The sequence below is a fragment of the Megalopta genalis genome, chromosome 11, assembly GCF_051020955.1.
Source record: "Megalopta genalis isolate 19385.01 chromosome 11, iyMegGena1_principal, whole genome shotgun sequence".
NCBI classification, from domain to species: domain Eukaryota; kingdom Metazoa; phylum Arthropoda; class Insecta; order Hymenoptera; family Halictidae; genus Megalopta; species Megalopta genalis.
In genome coordinates this window covers 4,584,680-4,605,065 of record NC_135023.1, presented here as the reverse complement: position 1 = coordinate 4,605,065, position 20,386 = coordinate 4,584,680, and the positions used below count along the sequence as shown (strand labels likewise).

General features: G+C 33.3%; 6 protein-coding genes across 11 annotated transcripts; 4 read left to right on the top strand and 2 right to left on the bottom strand.

The window, feature by feature from the left end:
- Positions 1-94: 94 nt before the first annotated feature.
- Positions 95-2,214, bottom strand: Gmppa (GDP-mannose pyrophosphorylase A). The gene is made up of 5 exons (XM_033480567.2): positions 2,041-2,214; positions 1,305-1,881; positions 938-1,214; positions 547-811; positions 95-479 (listed from the first exon to the last, which is right to left on the bottom strand). The coding sequence occupies exons 1-5, from the start codon at positions 2,081-2,083 to the stop codon at positions 379-381; spliced, it is 1,263 nt and encodes a 420-aa protein (XP_033336458.1). The 5' UTR covers positions 2,084-2,214; the 3' UTR covers positions 95-378.
- Positions 2,215-2,499: 285 nt separating this feature from the next.
- On the bottom strand, positions 2,500-7,661 carry colt (carnitine/acylcarnitine carrier protein colt, mitochondrial). 2 transcript variants are annotated; one of them, XM_033480568.2, is made up of 5 exons: positions 6,954-7,661; positions 6,548-6,662; positions 6,160-6,474; positions 3,045-3,218; positions 2,500-2,955 (listed from the first exon to the last, which is right to left on the bottom strand). In XM_033480568.2, the coding sequence occupies exons 1-5, from the start codon at positions 7,047-7,049 to the stop codon at positions 2,768-2,770; spliced, it is 888 nt and encodes a 295-aa protein (XP_033336459.1). In that variant the 5' UTR covers positions 7,050-7,661; the 3' UTR covers positions 2,500-2,767. The 2 variants fall into 2 exon arrangements, with proteins under 2 accessions (XP_033336459.1, XP_033336460.1); XM_033480569.2 differs by having other exon boundaries at positions 6,548-6,671; positions 6,954-7,658.
- LOC117226326 (uncharacterized) lies at positions 3,214-5,920 on the top strand. The gene is made up of 6 exons (XM_033480553.2): positions 3,214-3,619; positions 3,746-3,877; positions 3,935-4,072; positions 4,160-4,968; positions 5,044-5,593; positions 5,670-5,920. Exons 1-6 carry the CDS (start codon positions 3,584-3,586, stop codon positions 5,841-5,843), a joined length of 1,839 nt encoding a protein of 612 aa, XP_033336444.1. The 5' UTR covers positions 3,214-3,583; the 3' UTR covers positions 5,844-5,920.
- A 72-nt stretch (positions 7,662-7,733) lies between the features above and the next one.
- Positions 7,734-10,548, top strand: AMPKalpha (AMP-activated protein kinase alpha subunit). Of its 2 annotated transcripts, none has more exons than XM_076525315.1 (10): positions 7,734-7,948; positions 8,074-8,187; positions 8,263-8,404; positions 8,471-8,709; positions 8,898-9,104; positions 9,176-9,281; positions 9,365-9,699; positions 9,789-9,952; positions 10,029-10,191; positions 10,255-10,548. In XM_076525315.1, exons 2-10 carry the CDS (start codon positions 8,085-8,087, stop codon positions 10,344-10,346), a joined length of 1,551 nt encoding a protein of 516 aa, XP_076381430.1. In that variant the 5' UTR covers positions 7,734-7,948; positions 8,074-8,084; the 3' UTR covers positions 10,347-10,548. The 2 variants fall into 2 exon arrangements, with proteins under 2 accessions (XP_076381430.1, XP_033336253.2); XM_033480362.2 differs by having other exon boundaries at positions 10,243-10,548.
- A 1,189-nt stretch (positions 10,549-11,737) lies between these two features.
- Crk (Crk proto-oncogene, adaptor protein) lies at positions 11,738-15,803 on the top strand. 3 transcript variants are annotated; one of them, XR_013034431.1, is made up of 5 exons: positions 11,738-12,269; positions 12,604-12,959; positions 13,040-15,086; positions 15,161-15,238; positions 15,330-15,803. XR_013034431.1 is itself a non-coding variant. In XM_033480570.2 (3 exons), exons 1-3 carry the CDS (start codon positions 12,235-12,237, stop codon positions 13,510-13,512), a joined length of 864 nt encoding a protein of 287 aa, XP_033336461.1. In that variant the 5' UTR covers positions 11,738-12,234; the 3' UTR covers positions 13,513-15,803. The 3 variants fall into 3 exon arrangements, 1 of the variants encoding a protein (XP_033336461.1); XR_013034430.1 differs by having other exon boundaries at positions 15,161-15,803; XM_033480570.2 differs by having other exon boundaries at positions 13,040-15,803.
- A 270-nt stretch (positions 15,804-16,073) lies between these two features.
- On the top strand, positions 16,074-20,165 carry UHRF1 (ubiquitin-like with PHD and ring finger domains 1). Of its 2 annotated transcripts, none has more exons than XM_076525312.1 (9): positions 16,074-16,231; positions 16,383-16,479; positions 16,754-17,355; positions 17,438-17,792; positions 17,864-18,043; positions 18,115-18,271; positions 18,336-18,534; positions 18,619-19,035; positions 19,115-20,165. In XM_076525312.1, exons 2-9 carry the CDS (start codon positions 16,396-16,398, stop codon positions 19,332-19,334), a joined length of 2,214 nt encoding a protein of 737 aa, XP_076381427.1. In that variant the 5' UTR covers positions 16,074-16,231; positions 16,383-16,395; the 3' UTR covers positions 19,335-20,165. The 2 variants fall into 2 exon arrangements, with proteins under 2 accessions (XP_076381427.1, XP_076381428.1); XM_076525313.1 differs by having other exon boundaries at positions 16,087-16,231; positions 16,303-16,479.
- Positions 20,166-20,386: the final 221 nt, after the last annotated feature.

Genomic DNA, 20,386 nt, shown 5'->3' with positions numbered 1-20,386 from the left:
TTAATATTACAATATGTTAAAAATGTGCCATAAATTATCTCGATAGTATAGAAACCATAAGTTTTTTTGGACAATATTAAAAGAATTCTCCATGTTTACGAGAAAAATATTTATAATAATCCTTTTAATATAAGTACATAGATACAAGCAACAAAACATTTATTCTGTACAAATAATTGATGAGTCTTTACGTTGTGCATTATTTTCTGACTCTTATTAGGTAACAAACGCTTGTGCTTCATTAACGATTGCATAAAATAATAATTTAAAAATCATAAAGTAAAACTTGATGTCAGAACTCGATGGCATCAAGCAATAGCACGGAGGTATCATCTTGTAAATAATTCAGTCGATACAAATATGTTAACCGCAAACAGTTCAAAGAATAATTTCATTCTTAAAATTTCTCGTAAGCTCTTTGTGCGGCAAGACAATGGAATTCAATAAAATTTTCTCAGCTGCTAAGCGTACGCTCGTGCCTGAAATACAAATGATAGAGAGGTAATTATTTCTTTCACAAAGAACGTCGAATGAGAAGTTAATTACCGAGAATTGTTATAGAAGGATTGAGTTTCCCATTTGTATTAAACAAAGGCAAATTCTCCATTTTTGCGAATGGTTTATCAGGATTGGGGTCGCACGGTGTTCCTTCTATTCGTGCCCATTCTCCTACATAACTGCTTTTACCTACTATACTATGAAGAACAACTGAATGTGCTTGAATGTGAGCATTAGCTAATATGATTGATTCTCTTATTCTAACACCTGGTGCAATAATAGCGTTTGGACCTATGCTTACGTTTGGTCCTAGCTGTAAAAGAAGTACATAGTGTGATATCAATGAATCAATGTTTAATACTACCTAGTGAAAGCCTATTAATAGGTTTTTTAATGACTATTCTATTATATATTAAAGAAGTTTTAATAATTTCTTTACCACTGCTGATGGGTGAACTGTAGCTGATGGATGAATGTAAACATCACCAATAATTTGACAAGGTCCATTTGTTGTAAAAGCAAGGCGATTTGAACGATTTGCTTTATAAAGAGCTAAATAATGACGATTAGCGTATATCGCGGAACCAGCTGTTTTAACTTGCGACCACCATCTTAATACAGGTAATGCGAATAAGCGACCAGTTCCAGCTAATCGAGTTAATATGTCTTGTTCAAGAGATATATGAGCCGGATCTCTACCGTTTCCATTGAATTGCCTAGAAGCAGAGTACGTATTGAATCTATATACATTCTTCTTTAGAACTTTGCAAGAAAATACGTATGCATTGTGCACTAAAATATCTTACGTAAAAGTTTCTTGATTTTGTCCAGCATAAAAAGCATCTGCCATAGTTTGAAAAATATCTGGGGAAGCAAGATAGACTCCACAATTGATCAAGGTTGAAACGAATGTTGATGGTTTTTCTACATAATGTGCAACTTCCTTGTCTTTACCAAGAACCATACATCCATAATTTATGGATTGTTGCCTTGTTGCTTCTGTAGCCATAATTGTAAGCAATGCTTGCTTTTCTATATGAAATGCGACTGTTTCTTGTAAAGGAAAATCTGCACAAACATCACCATTCATCACAAAGAAATGTGTAGGAGAACCAGATCGTATCTGATCACGAAAGTGATACATTCCACCGGCAGTTCCCAGCATAGTAAACTCCTGAAGATATCTAATAACTATGTTATATGTAGTTATCATGTCATGGATAAATTGTGTCAAATCACTTGCAAGGTACGATCCAATTATTAATATTTCACTGAGATTTTCTACTTTTGAACATGCTTCTATGTGGTGTTGTATTACTGGTAAACCAGCAATTGGAAACAATGGTTTTGGTATATCCAAGGAGAGAGGTCTAAATCTAGTTCCTGCAAAGCATATTATTCTTATTATTTCCTATTAGTACCTTAGACATCTAACTCCAATTCAATTTTTTATTATGTATTTATGTTTATGTTTAAGGTTATATTATTTTATTATAAGTAATCTATGTATAGGAAACGAAATTAAACTGCAAAAAAACAAACCTTTTGATGGGCCTCCAATTAATATAACAGCTTTTAATATCATTTTAAGCAATTTTCAAATTTTGTTACAGTTGTAAAGAATAAACTTGCCACGATGATAAAAATCAATATGTACATATACCGATAGGTTTCGGAACACTTCAAAATTGTATGTATATGTATGATATGCATTCAACATATGTACTTATTATGTACGTTATATGTATATACAGTATGTAGTTCATAAATTCCTATTTAATGGATAGGATAAGATAAGATAAGATAGAAACTAGTGTGACCTGGTCCTGACCTGACCTGACATACCAATACTAACAGATCACAGTCTTCACGAGATGATATTCATTGTTTCATCGTAATAAGAGGAAAAAATTATTTAAACTATTAATGTTAAATCAACTGTAGTTATCGCTTTGAATTGGTTTTTCAATTTGTTTTGTGATAAAGAATTTAAAATGCAGGTTAATATTGAAAAGAGATGTTCAAATTTTATTTGTACTTATAATTCCATACAAAATATTCATATTAAAAATTAACAAAATAGAGAATTTAAACAAAGAACGTTGTTATATAATTATCCAATTATTTATACATTATGATTCAATTTAATGAATGCACATATATTGATGATGATGCTATTACATGTACTGTTCAATTATGTTTTGTATAAAAAATATATTAGTAATTACGATGTATGTAATTAGATGTATAAAATTTTGTATATTTTAATTTATAAACCAGGTAACACCAGATTTAGAAAATTCATGCATATTTCAAATCCAACAAAACATGCAGCATTTGCTGGGAAAGCACGGAGCATCACAGGTGTACATCCCTTGTATAAAGCTTTTGGCCCTTCTTTCTTCATTAGAGCTACAAAAACATCTCGGATCCCATGTTTGTAAGTGCCCTCTGGAGCTATAAGATTTCATATAATAATTCAACAAATTTCTGAACTGATGTGTAACTTTTGTATGTTATTCTAAAAGTAATTCAAGCGTACATACCGCTTTGCAGACGACTTTTTAACACGTCAGGAGGCATTCCAACGATCCAATTGGCAATACCGGCACAACCACCAGCGAATATTGTAGGCAATAGTCCTAAACTTCCATCCTTTGGAGTCAACCAATTTTTCAAACATTCATACGTTGCAAAATACATTCCACTGGCAGGGATATCTGAAAGTTTTGAAAAAGGAATTATATATCGAGGAAACAGATAATGGGAAAGCTATTTGCTTGAAATACTTCATGAAGCAAAAGAATATGGTAACATAATGAAAACCATATTCTTAGACAACAATAACAGTGAAAAAAGATTAAGTTCCACCTGGATCTACATAATCCAAGCATCTTGTGAAAACGTTATTTATAATTATAAAGCGAGAATAGTATGTGTGGGCTGCTAGATAGGAAACATCCTGTTTGATAGGGGACATCGAGGCAGAAGATAACAGTTAACAAAATTCAGTTTCCTTCGAACCAGCGTACCATTACTGGTTTTAAGATCCATTTTTCTTCATTCCTCTAGTTCAAAGTGGATAATGACGGTTGTTTTAATTCTCCTGATCACTCTTCTGGTACAAAATTTTTCCTCCTATTTAAAAAGAGCTTTACTTGTTTCAAGCTAATTTTATACATACAAATTCAAAGCAATTTCTAAGTCGTAGTTGCTTTTACATCTATCTTCTTAAAATACCATTTAGAACGAGTGCTTTGGTCAGATAATCGACATTGGTGGTGTCTGGGAGGTGAAATGTCCCCAAGGATGTTCTTGCGAGGTACAACGATTCGCTGATTTGCCTCTACAGCGTTGGATCCGGACAAATCAAGATCAGGTATGACGATAATTCGTTCTTTCCTTTTTCATAATTTAATTAATTTCTTCTCAACAGGCTTTGTCTAGTGATGACGATTTAGAACTTAGTTTAAACATGGATCATTCTATGATTAGCGAATTCTTGAAGGTAGCGATCTGTGTCGTAGCAGAAGATTATGAAGAACTTTTGGAAAAACTTCCATCGGATATGCAAGTAAATATTACTAGGTATTAGAAGCTTTTTCATTATACGCATATCAGAAAAGTTAATTTCGCATATTTTCCTTTTAAAATCTTTCAGATTTTTACAATACTCGAATCTGGTGTGAAAGATTTTCAGATTCTCCTACAGTCTACAACATTTCAGCGTTTTACAGATTTAATATCCTTAGACATACAAGGCATAGATTATAATGAACCTGGACGAAAGTATTTAAATAACGAACAGAGAAATCGGGGCGGAATCATTTTATCTGTTGACTCTCTGTATCCATTGGGTTTAAATCTTCTTTATTTGAATTTGGAACGAGTGAAACTAACTAGTCTGAGCCCAACAAAAAAAAACAAAGCCAATTTGGTAGTTAAACCGATGAATACAACCGAAGAGGAAAACAGAAACAAGCAGTTGCTAAATACAGGGCATAGATTAATATTTTTAAGTCAACAAAATAGCGATGACAGTAATGACAAAGAAATACTCCCTTATGATATCTACAAGCAAGAAATGGAGGGCTACAGAGAAACTGTTGGGCTTTTTACTGGTTTAGGGAGCTTAACACACTTAAGAGTTTACGATTGTAATTTGCAAGACATATCGTGGCATATGTTCGATGGTTTGAACAGTCTTGTCTATCTTTCATTGGAGAAAAACAATTTAAAATTTATTCCAGAATTTTGTTTTTATGGTACACCTAATGTAAAAGTACTTTCACTTGCAAGCAATCAGTTATTAACACTTAAAAGCGTTGACTTGGCAGGCTTGCTGATGCTTGAAAATCTTGATTTAAGAGGAAATAATTTAACTTTCTTGTCAGAGTTATCTCTGCCTCCTTTTCCAATGCTGAAGTTAGCAGATTTCCGTGGAAATCCCTTAGATTCAGTATTTCCAAGGTAATTTTGATAGTTTCTAATAAATAATTTAATATATGCGTAAGTATACGCTGAAAATGTATTTTTTGTTTTTAGTACCTTTGAAATTATGAATACAACGATCAAATTATTCTTGGGAGGGGAATACTCAAAACTGTATTTGCAGAAAAATTCCTTTTTGGGATTACATCAACTTCAAGTGTTGCATCTATACAATTTGGAGATACATGTTTTGGAACGCTTCGTATTTCAAGGAATGCAACAGTTATTACAGCTAAAAGCACGTGGAAATATTTCAAGCATAGAATTTGACGCATTCGTCGATTTAATCCAACTGCAGGATCTTGATTTAAGTCATTGCCATATTCGTAAAATATCTATGGATGCCTTTTATGGGTTGGAGCACGTTAAGCGCATAGATTTATCTAACAACGAGTTAGAATTTATTCCGCCTGGTCTCTTTGGAGTACAACAGCAAAAGGAACTTAAGGAAATCATTCTTACAAAAAATAAATTGACTATGCTTCCTCTAGATTTTTTCAAGATGTTGCGTGGTCCAAATAAACAACAACAAATAACAACCGTTAGATTAGATGGTAATCCATGGGATTGTACTTGTTCTATGACCACATGGAATCCTCAATTGGTAAACACAATGAAGGTGTCCTTGAAATCGTATTGCGTTGGAACATATTGATAAAAATATCTTTTTTTTTAAATAGGTGAACAGATTACGAGAAACAGCACCGCGTTGCTCAACCCCGAAAGGATTGCGAAACTGGGGCGTTTTCTACGCGCTACGAAAAGGAGGTTTGCAATGTAGGAGTTTGAGAAGGAAACATTTTAAGAAATCCCCTACTGGAAGGAGCTCTTACGAAGACAACACCATCAGTTAGATAATTTACAAATAATAAATATTTGTATAAAAACAACAAAACTCAAATGTAATAAAATTCTTAATTTTCAACTTTTACTTTTTCAAAGAATTAATTTCTTTAAATATATCATTTTTTTTAGCATTTGCATGATTGAACACGGTGTAATTGAGTTTGTACTATAAATTTGGATATAGTTAGAGATACATACAAAACCAAAAATTTTTAAATAAAGATAATAAAATATGATAGGACATAAAGATAATCTATATACATAGTATTGTTTGCTATAAAAATAAATGAAAAAGAAAACAAATGATAATGTGATTTCACATACCTCTCAGAAGAGTAGCACAGGTACCTTTGTATATACTTCTTATTCCTCCCTCTTTATAAAGCTGTTTTACGCAATCAATAGGTCCCTTATATTTTGGTTTTGCATCTCCTTGTTGTATCTGTAGAAGACATTTTATTCTTTCTCCAGGTGTCATTATAAAAGTTGTAAAAATGCCGCTGAACGCACCAGCGGCAAATAATTGTATCGGTGTCAATCGATCATTATCATTCTTTCTTATTAGTTGCTTGCCAAGACCAAAGCCATAAAAGCTTATGGCAAATATTGGAGCTACACCGAATAAAGGTGCACCCATACCTAATGGAATAAGTGTAAATTATAAATAATCTGGTACATAAACTCTTAAGTGAATCAATGATCTACTTTATACCTTTATATAAACCACGCACTCCTTCTCTTGCTATTGTTTTCTTAGCACAATCTAGTGTTCCACTGTAGAGAGCTGTTTCATTTGGACCAGGCACAGGCATAGTTTGAAGACGAACCTGTTAACACTCATTTTTCTTTCTTTAATACCTATTTATAGCGGTGGAAGAAATATTTAAAGGTTCTCAGTTTTAATGTAGGAGGAATTTAAACAGTATGTTCGATTAGTTCTGTTACAACAAAAATAAACAAATATAGTGCAAGTGTATTAGATCCGTTTACTAATTTATCATTATTTATGTATGTGTAGTAAATGTATAGTAAAATAGGCAGTCAACCTTACAAACAATTACGGTTCTTTATGTAACAGTAATTAATTGTTTGATTTACCAATAATAGTGTAACCTTACTTTTATCGTATCTAAAGGATGTCCTGCGATTACGGTGCATATTCCACCGAATCCTCCGCTTAGAAAGTATTTAATCGGACTTTCTTTTTCCGACATTTTGATATTACTCTATTTAGTATGAGACTAACAGGAACATTAACAAGTCCAATAACGAATAATTACAGGTTTTCTTGTTCTTATTGAAGGAGGAACTTAAAGTACAAGGTTCAAAGGAAGGTATGTACATGATACTTGTATAGCAATTGACAAATTGTTTTGCACTGAAGTGGTTATTCGATGATTATTTTAAAGCAACCTGAAAAAACTCAAAGTTCTAAGGTACATATGTACATCATACATACAAGTACTTTTTCCATTGTGATAGCACTTAAGCTGTGGCTTTTTCTAGCAAAATCAAATTAAAGGTACATACTAATCGTATACTACATTATACATATATATCGAAGCTTGCAGTTATCAACGCAGTTTTTGAAAATCTGTTTTTTAAATATGGCATAATTATTTCATAAGTGCCGCCAACCTGGTTTAAAGATAGTGCTGCGCGTATATAGTATACTTAGAATGAAACATTTTAATAATGAACAGCAATGAACAGTTTCACCTTTCGAAAAATCAAAAATATCTGTGGACAGAAAATTGACCAGCAGCTTCCTATTCTTTATGTTACATGATAAATGATTGAAACACTGCATCGATACATAGTGTCTAGATGCAATGTACATAGTGTCTTCAAGATAATAAGTGTCAGAGAACATGTAAATAGTATCAGGTGATTGAAATCATTAGCAATCTGATCTAGGATTTCACGAAAATAAGTTGTCTTTTAATTTTACGTGTTCTTATATTCTTCGATATATCAATCACACTTTTATAAAACGGCTAAATCAACGAATTCAATTATTTTTTTATTTTATTTGACCTTGCTGTAATCTGCTATAAATTTATCGCATACGTGTGATGACAGTAATTAGTTGCGTTGAACGGTGTTTACAACGGTTCGTCTTCAGTTCGTTTAGTATTGTAACAAGACTCCAAATATCAAAATATATTCATTTCTGATAGTTTTAAATATCTATCTTTAAGAAAGTTCTCTTAATTCTTTACAAAAATTTTATTACAGAAATATCCAAAATGTCTGAAAAGATTCCATCTAATCAACCACAACCTATTGTTAAGATAGGTCATTATACGCTTGGACAAACTTTAGGTGTTGGAACATTTGGTAAAGTAAAAAGTACGTATAATGTTTCATGTATGGCTTAGGAGAATATTGTTACCAAATTATTTATAACTCGTATTGTTTTTATAGTTGGAGAACATGTTTTGACAAAACATAAAGTTGCTGTAAAAATACTGAATCGCCAAAAAATCAAAAGCCTCGATGTGGTAGGAAAAATTAGAAGAGAAATACAGAATTTGAAACTCTTTAGACATCCTCACATCATTAAATTGTAAGTTGACGATCGTGTTTGTTAAAATATTAAATAACTGTCGATTAAATTATGCTTTTTTATTAGATATCAAGTCATAAGCACACCTACAGATATATTTATGATAATGGAATATGTGTCGGGCGGTGAACTATTTGACTATATTGTGAAACATGGAAAGCTTAAAGAATACGAGGCACGAAGATTTTTTCAGCAGATTATTTCGGGAGTTGATTACTGTCACAGGCACATGATAGTTCACCGTGATCTTAAACCTGAAAATCTTCTTTTAGATCAGAATCTACATGTAAAAATAGCAGACTTCGGTATTTGGATAGAGCTGGGATTTTATTATATACTAAATAAAAGCTTCGATGAAGTACAAGACATTCAGTAACATTTCTGGAATCTGTTTAATTTATTTAATTTACTTTTCCAACAGCTATGAACAAATGTCTTGTATATCGCATGGAACAAATAAGATTTATTTACATCAAATTTTATATAACTCTAGGTTTATCAAACATGATGATGGATGGAGAGTTTTTACGTACTTCCTGCGGTTCTCCAAACTATGCAGCACCAGAAGTAATTTCAGGAAAGCTATATGCTGGTCCTGAAGTTGATATCTGGTCTTGCGGAATTATATTATATGCGCTACTTTGCGGTACATTACCATTCGACGATGAACATGTACCAACACTTTTTCGTAAAATTAAATGTCAGTATTAATTATATGATCATTATGATTCATTCTGTATGGGAAAACTGATACAAAAATATTCCTTTTAGCTGGCGTTTTTCCTATTCCGGAGTACCTGAATAAAACTGTTGTAAGTCTTTTGTGTCATATGTTACAAGTGGATCCTATGAAAAGAGCAACCATCGAAGATATCAAGTATAGAAACTCTGATACAATTAGTTATTATTTTCTACATTGAAATCTAATAATGCTTCCGCTAAATGTGAATTTTATTTTAGGAAGCATGAATGGTTCCAGAAGGATTTGCCTTCATATTTGTTTCCATCACCTGTTGAACAAGACTCTTCTGTAATCAATATAGACGCGGTAAACGAAGTTTGTGACAAATTCAATGTAAAGGAAGCTGAAGTTCATTCAGCATTATTAGGTGGAGATCCGCACGATCAACTAGCAATTGCCTACCATTTGATAATAGACAATAAATTAATCGCCGACGAGGCTGCTAAGGCGGAATTAAAAGATTTTTATGTGGCTTCTAGCCCGCCGCCTGTAGCATTTAGCCCCAATGATTCCAACAACAGCCCTCTGAGACCGCATCCGGAAAGAATAGCACGTGCGTTTATAACAAGTTTTAGACAGTGCTTGATTTTGCCATCAACTTATAACGCACAAACTTTCAACATATGTATTGTATACTTGTAGCATTGCGAGAACGTCAAAGTTCTCAAGGAAGTACGTCATCGCAAACACAAGGTAACCGTGGCACTCCCGTAAAGCGAGCTAAATGGCACTTGGGAATTCGCTCACAGTCGAAACCTAACGACATTATGAATGAAGTTTATCGAGCTATGAAAGCTCTCAACTTTGTAAGCCATTCTATTTATACATAATGAAAACTATTAATTGCTTCAATAATTTAATAGTGTCTGCTATCTTTTCCAGGAATGGAAAATCATAAATGCGTACAGCGTCCGAGTGCGTCAAAAAAATAAAATAACTGATAGATATAGCAAAATGTCGTTGCAGCTTTATCAAGTTGATAGTAAAAGTTATTTGTTAGACTTCAAATCTTTGTCCAGCGAAGAAGGAGAAGAAATAGGACGCGGTAAAATATAATATTAATACGAATTTTAATTTCACATTTTTTTAATAACAGGTTTTATTATAGATCCGACACTTCCACCGCCGCAAATGACAGGTCATCATACAATGGAATTCTTTGAAATGTGTGCAGCGTTGATCACACAACTGGCCCGATGAATTTGCTACAAGAATATAAGCCACTGTTTTCCATAATTCAGCATAAGTAAAAGCGATGTGTTTCTTGGTCTAATTGCAATACACATCACGCAGTTTTTAGGATAAAGGGGTCATGTTAGGATGAAACAAATGAATATCAATTCTACAAAGAACTTACACGCTAGCAAGGAATGGTCAAATAAATCCTTGGATAATTGAACAACATTTTTCTTAAACCTCATCTTCCTTCTTTAACATCTTGTTTCATAATTTTAGACATTTCTTCTGAATGTTTTCCTTAACTAATGTAATTAATTGTAAAATATTTGTTTGTTTTTATTAAGAAAATACAACTTTAGACATCTCTAAGTCCATAAGTCTTTGTTACAGAAATATGCTTTCTTATCTTTAGGGATGTAGTAGTAACTATGTGTAATAAAATATAAAAAATAAGACGTAATATACAATGTAATATCCGATACGAACCATTTACTCTTGAAAATTTAAATGTAGCGCCATTTGTGACAAGTGGCGTCTCTCGCGGCAAGTATTCGTATCTCTATCCGGAGTCCATACAGCGCCAATTGGGGTAGCGGCAGAACGTTCAAACTGTTAGTTAAAATCGACTACCGGTAAATTGGCTAGCAGTTTGAGCGTCTTGCCACTCGACTAAATGGCGCTGTACGGACTCAGAACCAAGCTTCACGTTTACTCCATAAGAGACGCCACTATCGCCTTCGTTTGCGCAATACAGGAACGCCTAAAAAGAAGGCGATCTTGTTCTCCGATAGATTGCACCACCTATATATTACTAAATACTTAAAATATTTAAAATGAATCTTTGAGTAGTCAGATTAAAGCTCGAAAAATGCACTTGATGGTAAGTTAATTGCGATTTGAAAACAATTACGATGGCATAATAGAAATTGAAATTAAACATCGTTTTCTATCATATTACAATTCAAATATCGCCGAGCTTTCGAACGGTTCCAATTTCTCGCAACTAGCCTTTCCATTGTGTTCCATTCAGAGGGCCTTCGTAAAGAACAAAGATATCAACTTACAAAAACGGTAACACCATCCGTATGTAAATTCAGAATTTCGAGATTACGAACATTACAATTTCCGACGAAAGAATTGTCTCTGTAATAATCCTATGTGGATCATACAACCTGTTTTTATATTATAGGATCCGGTAGAATATTGGCTACCATTTTCGAAAAAGTATAATTCGAGGAAATTTTCCGATAGCAATTCGTATGTAATTTTATAAGAATTCTTATTTTCGTGTAAATAAGAAAATAAAAAAAAAGTATCCGGGCATAAGTGTAACATATTTAATGCAAGGGAGAAATATAGCAAAAAAGGAAGTAAGCACTTGCTTGGAACATGTTTGTAATCGTTCCAATTGAGTATGCAACTTCACACGAAACTCTTTGACAAGTGATTTGAAAAAAATTTATTCCATCGTAGAATCTAAAAGTTTTCGAAAAACATGTTATTTATATGCCGAAATTAGCACATTTCCTTTCTGTTCAAAGGCGGTGTCTTAAATACGATACATCGAGATAATGCAACGACAAAAACTCTTTGGGGAGGACTGTTTATAATTTTGCTATGCAGATATTGAATAAAGCCACTACGAGAACAGTGCTCTTTGATATTGCAGGATCTGTAGAAAAAAAGAGGGACTTTGACTTTACACATATTCTGGATTCGAATTCGGGCCTCCTTCCGTCCCAGAGAAGGGAGTTATTCGACGTGCGATCCAGGCCCTACTGCGTTTTTTTACTTTTTCCGGGTCCTTTTTACGCACACATAGAAGAGGCGCTCCCACAATTATTGATCAACAAGTACAAATTCAACATCATCGATCTTGGCGGATTAAATACCAATTGCGTGAAAAACAATGGCTGCTACGTTCGATCAATATGACAAGTCCAGGTAAATAACTATGCATTTTGTCCTTTCCGTTTGATTTCTGTTTATCAATTTTATCTTCGATGTCTCTTCGAATAATAGACATTGTATCCTCTGTTAACCTGTAAAATTACATTACGACGTTCGCAATACTTTTCATGAGGTTCGATTCTTAAATAACCTTCGTAACGTGTAATATTTTTAAAAATATTCGATTATACTGGAAAATTTAAACTACGAAAAGATAATTTGTTAGACACGTAGTATCTCGATTTGAATGCTTCTTTCACTTATGTTTTTCCGATTTGTTGTTTCATTAAATTTTGAAACAGAATAGTTACAATTGTACCTTTTTTAGCTGGTACTTTGGTGCAATGTCACGTCAAGACGCCTCGGATTTACTTATGGGTGAAAAAGAAGGTGGTGTGTTTTTAGTGCGTGACAGCACATCGATACAAGGAGATTTTGTATTGTGTGTACGTGAAGACAGCAAAGTTAGCCATTATATAATAAATAAAATTCAGCAGGGTGATCAGATACGTTATAGGATCGGCGACCAAATGTTTCCCGATATTCCCAACCTTTTGGCTTTTTATAAATTACATTACTTGGATACAACGCCGTTGATAAGGCCTGCTCCAAAAAAAACACAAAGGGTAGTAGCAAAATATGATTTTGAAGGCAACGATCCCGATGACTTGCCCTTTAGGAAAGGTTTGTGTGCTTTGATTTTTTTTACTTATCTTTGTAAATAATTAGTAAGTAATTTACCGACCAAGTACCATTTATTGTAGGTGAAATTCTCACAATAATTTCAAAAGATGAAGAACAATGGTGGACGGCCAAGAACAGTCTTGGTCAAACTGGATCAGTTCCAGTTCCATATGTTCAGAAATACGAAGAGGATAATCACTCGCTTGTGGAAAATAATTCACGCCCAGAAAGCGGAGGTAGTTCAACAGTGAATTCGAATTCTGTACAAGTTACTGGTTCTCAAATGCCTTACCAGGAAAGTGGACAAGGGACCACCCGCAGATCAAATATTCAGCGAACATTACCTGCGTTTGCTAAAGTAAAACAAGCGAGGGTACCGAACGCGTACGATAAAACGGCTCTAAAATTAGAAGTTGGCGATGTGATAAAAGTAACAAAGACTAATATGAACGGCCAGTGGGAAGGTGAACTGCACGGTAAAATTGGACACTTCCCATTCACGCACGTTGAATTTGTAGACAATGAGAGTGGAGAAGACAATCAGGAGATTTAACGGAAGTCTTCCAAGTGTAACGAGCAATGAAATTAACTTGGAGAATTCTATATTGACAATTTAGATTTACATTAGCAGCTTTCCTATGTACCGGTACATAGAAACAGTCTGTTTTATTATCTAAAATTTTCCTGAATTTAAAAAAGATTTAAATAGTACATACTTTTAGCACACTCCAGTTAGTCCAGAGCCAAGATATACTATTTAAATGTATAATAGAGTTTAAATATCACAGTGATACATTTTGTGCAACGCGTACCACAAAATGACTACTCTCTTAACCCATTTGCATCGTATGGAAATATGAAAAAAAGGCCCATATCACCGAAAAATTTTTATTAATATATTTAGGTGTAAAACTAATTCATTTTTTTCTTCCCACTCGAATTCACTATCACTATCATCACTATTGGATCTTATTTCTCTAATTCGCCTTCCTTTTAGCGGCCTAATTTCTTCTGTACCACAATCAGAAAAACTGCTTTCAGATTCCAGAATTCCATCCATTTCTATTTTTAAGGTTACGAATAAGTTTAGTGACTAACAAATTTCAGTATGTACACAACACCGGCGATAGTGATTGCAGAGATAACAAAGAGTGTGTGTAACAGTTATCAGTATCGGTGCTTGTCTCTGTGATCTTATACTGTTAGGGAGTGTGTTATTTTATTAATTAAATATTTGGATTCAATACCGAACGCAGCCGCGTATATATACGCTCCGGTGATAGTGACCAGGAAAATTGAGCGTATATATACGCTTATGATGCAAATGGGTTAAGAATTATTTCTTCGGTGAACACAGAAAAATACAGTATTGTTATAAACAATCCTTTATATTTCTATCGGAACAAGCTGAAATAATAATATCTGTCTATAATTTTTAGTCATAACTATCACTTGTTAATGTAACTCACAAAACATTTTCAATGCTTCTCTTTATCGAAGCTAACAATGTCTTTTAATTTCTCTAGTCAAAACAGCGATATTAAGAGAATTATATGACCGAGTCATGTATCGACACCGTTCGTTTAGGAGTTACAAAAATATTTGTTCCCTTTATGCATATTTTGTACCGGTACATATTATGCTGCTTAGCCATAGGTTGTGCCACGGATGGAGCAACATTTTCTACTAAAATATTCTATTTAATGATGGAACTGTTAACCACATTACGATTGTAATTATACATGAATCACACTAAACTATATATTAATAACGTAATTATGTAAGTTGCGATTATCATATAAGTTGAAAGAACAGAAACTATGAGTTTAAGTTTATAAATGGATCGTATTACCATCATGTTTGTAAGTTATGCGAATTACTTGTTAATATGTAATTATACAGATTAAGCATATTAGTTTTGTAAAAATAGTAGCAACTTTAAAGTTCCGCTTAACGCTATACACATTGACTCTATTGTAATCATAGTCGTATATGAGTTAATCTAAATTATATATTTTGATATATAATTATGTAAGTCAACCATATAGTGATTTCTTTCAGGATAATGCATCTCAAAGGTTTCATTAAGATTTTCTTTAAGGACAGAATTAGTATAAACGCAGTTATGTATGTATAAATACATTTTAATATATATTTACATATTATTATACATTTGTATAAATTGTAATTTTATCTTACAGTTTAATCGATCGTCTTTCTAATATTTTGATATATATAAAAGAAAACAAATTAGCAACTTTAAAGTTCTGCTCCGAATGGTATGTATCAATCGCGTTTCAATATAATATTATATGTAAGCTATATGTACATTGTGTATAACTATGCAGTAATAATTTAAATATTCTGTAGTTCTACAGATGTTTAGGAACTGCAATGTACTACTTTCATCCATACACGGCAGTATTCCTATTTTAAACACATCAATTATATTTTCGATAATTTTGATTCCGACTGTATTAAAGCTTTGGGAAATTATTGAAATGAATTAGATTTGCACAAGGAATTGTAGTAGTATAATTTTTTAAGCAAAAAACGAGGACAGTCTCCGATACAGTTACAGTTTATTCAACTGAATGCAATTCGTTCCTGTACAAATTTTTTCAAATGCAATGTACATTTCGTATAAATTTATCAATCCATTTAATGAACTGATCAAGAATTTGAATCAGGGAAGAGCAGGGAAACACATCGACGGAATGTGTATAAAAATTACACAAATGTCACACACAAATTTGTAACATTTTTATACAATTTATACTCTGATTTTGAAGAATGTAGAAAACAAAAATGTAATAAAGGGATGCCCAAAATTGAAGAAGATAATATGTACAGTGTGTATTGTTTAAAAAACATTTTAAGATCATAACACAATTGTTTTATTACACGATATTTGATTTACTTCAAAAAGAATATACATATAAGTTCAGAATATTATATTAATTAATATGGCTCAGTTAGAATAAAATAACCAACTTTCTATAACATAACGAATGTTATACATAGTACAGTTTGTTTCTTATGTCCACAAATAATTCCACCAATGAAAAAGAAGTAAAACCGACACCACACGTCATTCCCGTTTCGTTCCTCTATTCTTCCGCCTTGGGTCTTCATAATTTCTTCCCGCCAAATTCCATTTTTACGAGGCGCCAACAAACAAGTGGTGAGACTGGGTAAAACTGTGAGCAACTGTGAGATTAGCGGTGTGACCAGCGGTGACAGCGGCAATAGCTACTAATAGCTAGTAATGAGTAAGTCTAGTGAGCCGTTACGATTTATTTGTAACTGTTGTTGATATCAATGTATTGCACTATTCCTTTAGTTTCGTATTTTGTTTATGAACGAACACTCAGGCACTTTAAGTAATCGAGATTTTGTTCTTGTCATTATTTAATTCTGAAGGGACGCATCAAAAATGTACGTTAAAGTGAGAACGATTGATGGTAAACAGGAAGCAATATTGACCATCTCGAAATTGACGGAGGTGGAAGATTTCAAGGTAGGTGTTACTTGATCTTGTGCAAATAAATAGAAAGTCATTCTTCAACAAATGAATTAGAAATGTTCAAATTATCGAGTAGGCCATGTTCTTAGGATTTTTCCGTTATTATTATTACGTTAATGTTGCGTATAATGTATGTTATAGTTCTGTTTGGTAATATCTCGGAAATAAATTAACCATAGGATGAATAGTATTTGATTTAAAAACATCAACGTTTTCCCATAAATATTACTCGTATCTATACATATTCATCTCTAATATGTTGTTTCAGAGCGAAATAGAAAAAGAATTGAATGTAAAAGCTGATACACAAAGATTATTTTTTCGTGGGAAACAATTAGAAAATGGTTACAAGCTATACGATTACAATGTGAACTTAAACGATGTTATTCAGTTAATGGTCAGAGTAAATGTTGACGAAGCGGAAGTACAACCTACCTCTAGTAATACTAATATATCTACTAACTCGGATTCTAAAGAAGCTGTAGAGAATTCTAATGAAGACGAAGGACTTGTCGAGGCTGAAAGTTTATATTATAAAATTGGAGATGCCGTGGATTGCCTGGATCAAACTTACGGAGCCTGGTTCGAGGCAATTATACTAAAAATTTTTCAGAAAGGAGACAAGCTATTTTATAATGTACAATGGGAATTTGACGATAAAGCTCCACCCTTTAACGTACCTGAAACATCGATAAGACCACGTGCTAGACGTCTCTTGGGTTTTGAGACTTTAAAAATAGGTCAGAAAGTAATGATTAATTACAATGTCGACGATCCTAAAGAAACAGGTTTATGGTACGACTTTTTAATATCAAAAATAGAAAAGAAAAGAAGAGTGCAAACGCTTGTTGGAATCTTACATATCGGAAGGTAGATAATTTCATACATCGTTAATACGCTACTTACAAACCTAATTAGCTTTTATACGTATTATTTGGTTTTATTTAAACAGGGATCAACTTCTTGAAAATCGCAAAGTAAATCCCAAAGGTGAGATTTTTGCGATAGAGGAACCTAAACTTCTTAAAGAAAGAACCCCCGAAGAAGAGCAACAAATGATTAGTAATGGTAAACGAAGACGTGTGCAAGCTAATTGTAATGCATGCTCGGATAATCCTCGTAAAAAGTGTAGGGAATGCGGTTGCAGAATCTGTGCTGGAAAAGAGGATGAACACAATCTTTTATTATGCGACGAATGTAACTCTGCGTATCATCTAGGATGTTTGACTCCTCCGTTAACTTCTATACCAGAAGAAGATTATTGGTACTGCCCGGAATGTAAAAATGATGAAAACGAGATTGTGAAGGTTATTCATTATATAGTATATTTTAGGTTTGTAGTATTATTTACGATCGTATAAATAATCATTTTTTAAAGGCAGGCGATAAACTCAAGCAAACGAAAAAGAAAACGAATGAAAATGCTAATAGTAAACGGGATTGGGGCAAAGGAATGGCGTGCGTGGGAAGAACAAAGGAATGTAGTATCGTTCCTCCTAATCATCGTGGACCTGTTCCAGGTGTAGAAGTTGGAATGTGTTGGATGTACAGAGTACAGGTAATTAAAAGTTCGAAGCACTTTTCAATATCGCGATGAGATAAACTAAATATTTTGAATCGAATTTCTAGGTGTCTGAAGTTGGAGTACACAGACCGCACATAGCCGGAATTCACGGACGAGAAACAGACTGTGCATATTCTATCGTGCTGTCTGGTGGATACGAGGATGATATAGATAATGGTGACGAATTTATGTATACCGGTTCGGGAGGAAGGGATTTGTCAGGTAAGCGAGTTGTTTTTATTTTCATTTATTATATCTTCATTAAATATTATTGATATCCACGAAGGCAACAAAAGAACAGCCGAACAAAGTTGCGATCAAACATTGACTAGAATGAATAAAGCGTTGGCTATAAATTGTAATGCCAAGCTGAATGCAACAGTTGGTGCTACAGCCGAAGACTGGACGGGTGGTATACCCGTTAGAGTAGTCAGAAATTTTAAACTTGCTAAACACAGTAAATACGCGCCCGAAGAAGGAAATAGGTATAGAAATATTACTCGTAATTTATTCTTTGTATGTACATATTAGCGTTTTATCGTTATAGTTAATACAGTATTTTGTCTTAGATACGATGGAATTTACAAGGTAGTCAAGTATTATCCAGATACAGGTAAAAGTGGTTTTCGGGTGTGGAGATACTTGTTAAGAAGGGACGATCCAGCACCCGCCCCATGGACCACAGAGGGTAAAGCACGAATAACTGCGCTTGGTTTCAAACCCATGTATCCAGATGGATACTTGGAAGCAATGGCAAAGAATAAGACTGGCAAGAAACGAAACGAGTTAACAGAGGGGATAGACAACTTAATTGCTTCACAGAAGCAAGAACCACCAAAGAAAAAGCAAAAGCGCGAAGTTTATGAAATAGAGAGAGAAGTATTGAAATTTGTTGACGAAGATCAGAGTAATGCGAAATTGTGGGACGAATGTCGCAGAGTTTTGTCAGATGGGAAAGCTGCGTTTTTGCAACAAGTGTCAGAAAGGTACTGTAGATTGTTACCAATAAACACACACACACATATTTTTTTCTGGGAAGTTAGATTCTTAATTGTTTTATTTCAGATTTATCTGTTCCTGCTGTTTGGAATTGGTGTTCAATCCAGTAACAACTTCTTGCGCTCATAATATTTGTCTCAATTGTTTAAAGCGTAGCTTTTCGTCCGGCGTACGTCGTTGTCCATCGTGCCGACATTTACTAGACAAAAATTATAAGATGGAAGTTAATCAATCCCTATCGTCTGCTTTGTCGTTACTTTACCCAGGCTACGAGGGTGGTAGATAACATTCGTTTTCGATGAAACCAGAATTATTTCTAGGATAGAAACAAAAGTCCGCTTAGACTGTATTAAATAATTTTCTAGTTAAAATTTATATCTCTGAAATGAACTGTACCGGACTACAAGACATTCATTATAATATTACACACGTACGTGTATGCTCATACAGGAATAGAGTGAATAACGCATTTTAAATTTGGCTGGAACAAAAAAAAAAAATTGTTTGCACAATCCATTGAAATAATTGTAGCTAATTTTATTATTATCGAATAATTGTACTAAAGAATTGACTGATAATAGTAATATCAGAATAAGAATAAGATTTTCTTGATCGGGAAAATAAGAACTTGTTAAGAGTGAAAAAACAATCATTGTAGTACTTATTTTTTATATTAATCATTGGTTTATACAACTTTTTATCGTGTGTTTCTGTGTGGTGTAGTCTTTATACGTTGACTGAACTACTGTTAAATTATCTATACATATTATACACAGTCATACATAATAATGTGTTCAAATTGTTTCCAATTGTAACGATTCTAAGATATAAGTCGGTCGAATCAATTTATTTTCTACCATATGTTATATAATTTAAACCTAAAACTATGTTAGTGGAGGTAAATTACCAACTGCGTTCGCAGCGAGTATTTTACTCTGTTGGTAATTTTGATTAGAAGTTTAAGCGTTTTCCGATTACGTGTAATGGCTCTGTACGGGCCCTTGAAACGCGGCAAATTTAAAATATTTTATGGTAAAAATCTATGTACAAGTATCTCCTAAATTATAGTTCGTTTAAAAAAATGTGTCAAATAAAATTTACCCAATTTCGAGGAGGACATCGTTGTGGACGTGCTTTCGAAATTTTAGGGTTACCTTGGTGTTTTTTTTTTGTAATGGAACTGTATGTTTCTTTTTATCTAAGCAGATAGACCATTTCACAAGGTGAATTCATCGATCCGATACTTTGGTCTTTGAAGATCGTTCGAGATTATTTAATGCTGCTCAAATCTTCGTTAAACGTTCGAAAAGTTTATCTTCCTTCGGTATTTCATGGTTT

Bases quoted from the DNA above. Each gene is read 5' to 3' on its own strand.
- Gmppa (XM_033480567.2), bottom strand. From the start codon at position 2,083: ATGATATTAAAAGCTGTTATATTAATTGGAGGCCCATCAAAAG. The intron at 1,882-2,040 runs GTTTGTTTTTTT...TATGCTTTGCAG, and splicing joins AATTGGAGGCCCATCAAAAG to GAACTAGATTTAGACCTCTC. The intron at 480-546 runs GTAATTAACTTC...TTTGTATTTCAG, and splicing joins TCCTTCTATAACAATTCTCG to GCACGAGCGTACGCTTAGCA.
- LOC117226326 (XM_033480553.2), top strand. From the start codon at position 3,584: ATGACGGTTGTTTTAATTCTCCTGATCACTCTTCTG. The intron at 3,620-3,745 runs GTACAAAATTTT...AATACCATTTAG, and splicing joins TTCTCCTGATCACTCTTCTG to AACGAGTGCTTTGGTCAGAT. The intron at 4,073-4,159 runs GTAAATATTACT...AAAATCTTTCAG, and splicing joins AACTTCCATCGGATATGCAA to ATTTTTACAATACTCGAATC.
- colt (XM_033480568.2), bottom strand. From the start codon at position 7,049: ATGTCGGAAAAAGAAAGTCCGATTAAATACTTTCTAAGCGGAGGATTC. The intron at 6,475-6,547 runs GTATAAAGTAGA...TTATTCCATTAG, and splicing joins AGTGCGTGGTTTATATAAAG to GTATGGGTGCACCTTTATTC. The intron at 2,956-3,044 runs GTATGTACGCTT...GAAATCTTATAG, and splicing joins AAAAAGTCGTCTGCAAAGCG to CTCCAGAGGGCACTTACAAA.
- AMPKalpha (XM_033480362.2), top strand. From the start codon at position 8,085: ATGTCTGAAAAGATTCCATCTAATCAACCACAACCTATTGTTAAGATA. The intron at 8,188-8,262 runs GTACGTATAATG...TTGTTTTTATAG, and splicing joins AACATTTGGTAAAGTAAAAA to TTGGAGAACATGTTTTGACA. The intron at 10,192-10,242 runs GTAAAATATAAT...TTTTAATAACAG, and splicing joins AGGAGAAGAAATAGGACGCG to GTTTTATTATAGATCCGACA.
- Crk (XM_033480570.2), top strand. From the start codon at position 12,235: ATGGCTGCTACGTTCGATCAATATGACAAGTCCAG. The intron at 12,270-12,603 runs GTAAATAACTAT...TACCTTTTTTAG, and splicing joins GATCAATATGACAAGTCCAG to CTGGTACTTTGGTGCAATGT. The intron at 12,960-13,039 runs GTTTGTGTGCTT...CATTTATTGTAG, and splicing joins TGACTTGCCCTTTAGGAAAG to GTGAAATTCTCACAATAATT.
- UHRF1 (XM_076525312.1), top strand. From the start codon at position 16,396: ATGTACGTTAAAGTGAGAACGATTGATGGTAAACAGGAAGCAATATTG. The intron at 18,535-18,618 runs GTATAGAAATAT...ATTTTGTCTTAG, and splicing joins GCGCCCGAAGAAGGAAATAG to ATACGATGGAATTTACAAGG. The intron at 19,036-19,114 runs GTACTGTAGATT...GTTTTATTTCAG, and splicing joins TTGCAACAAGTGTCAGAAAG to ATTTATCTGTTCCTGCTGTT.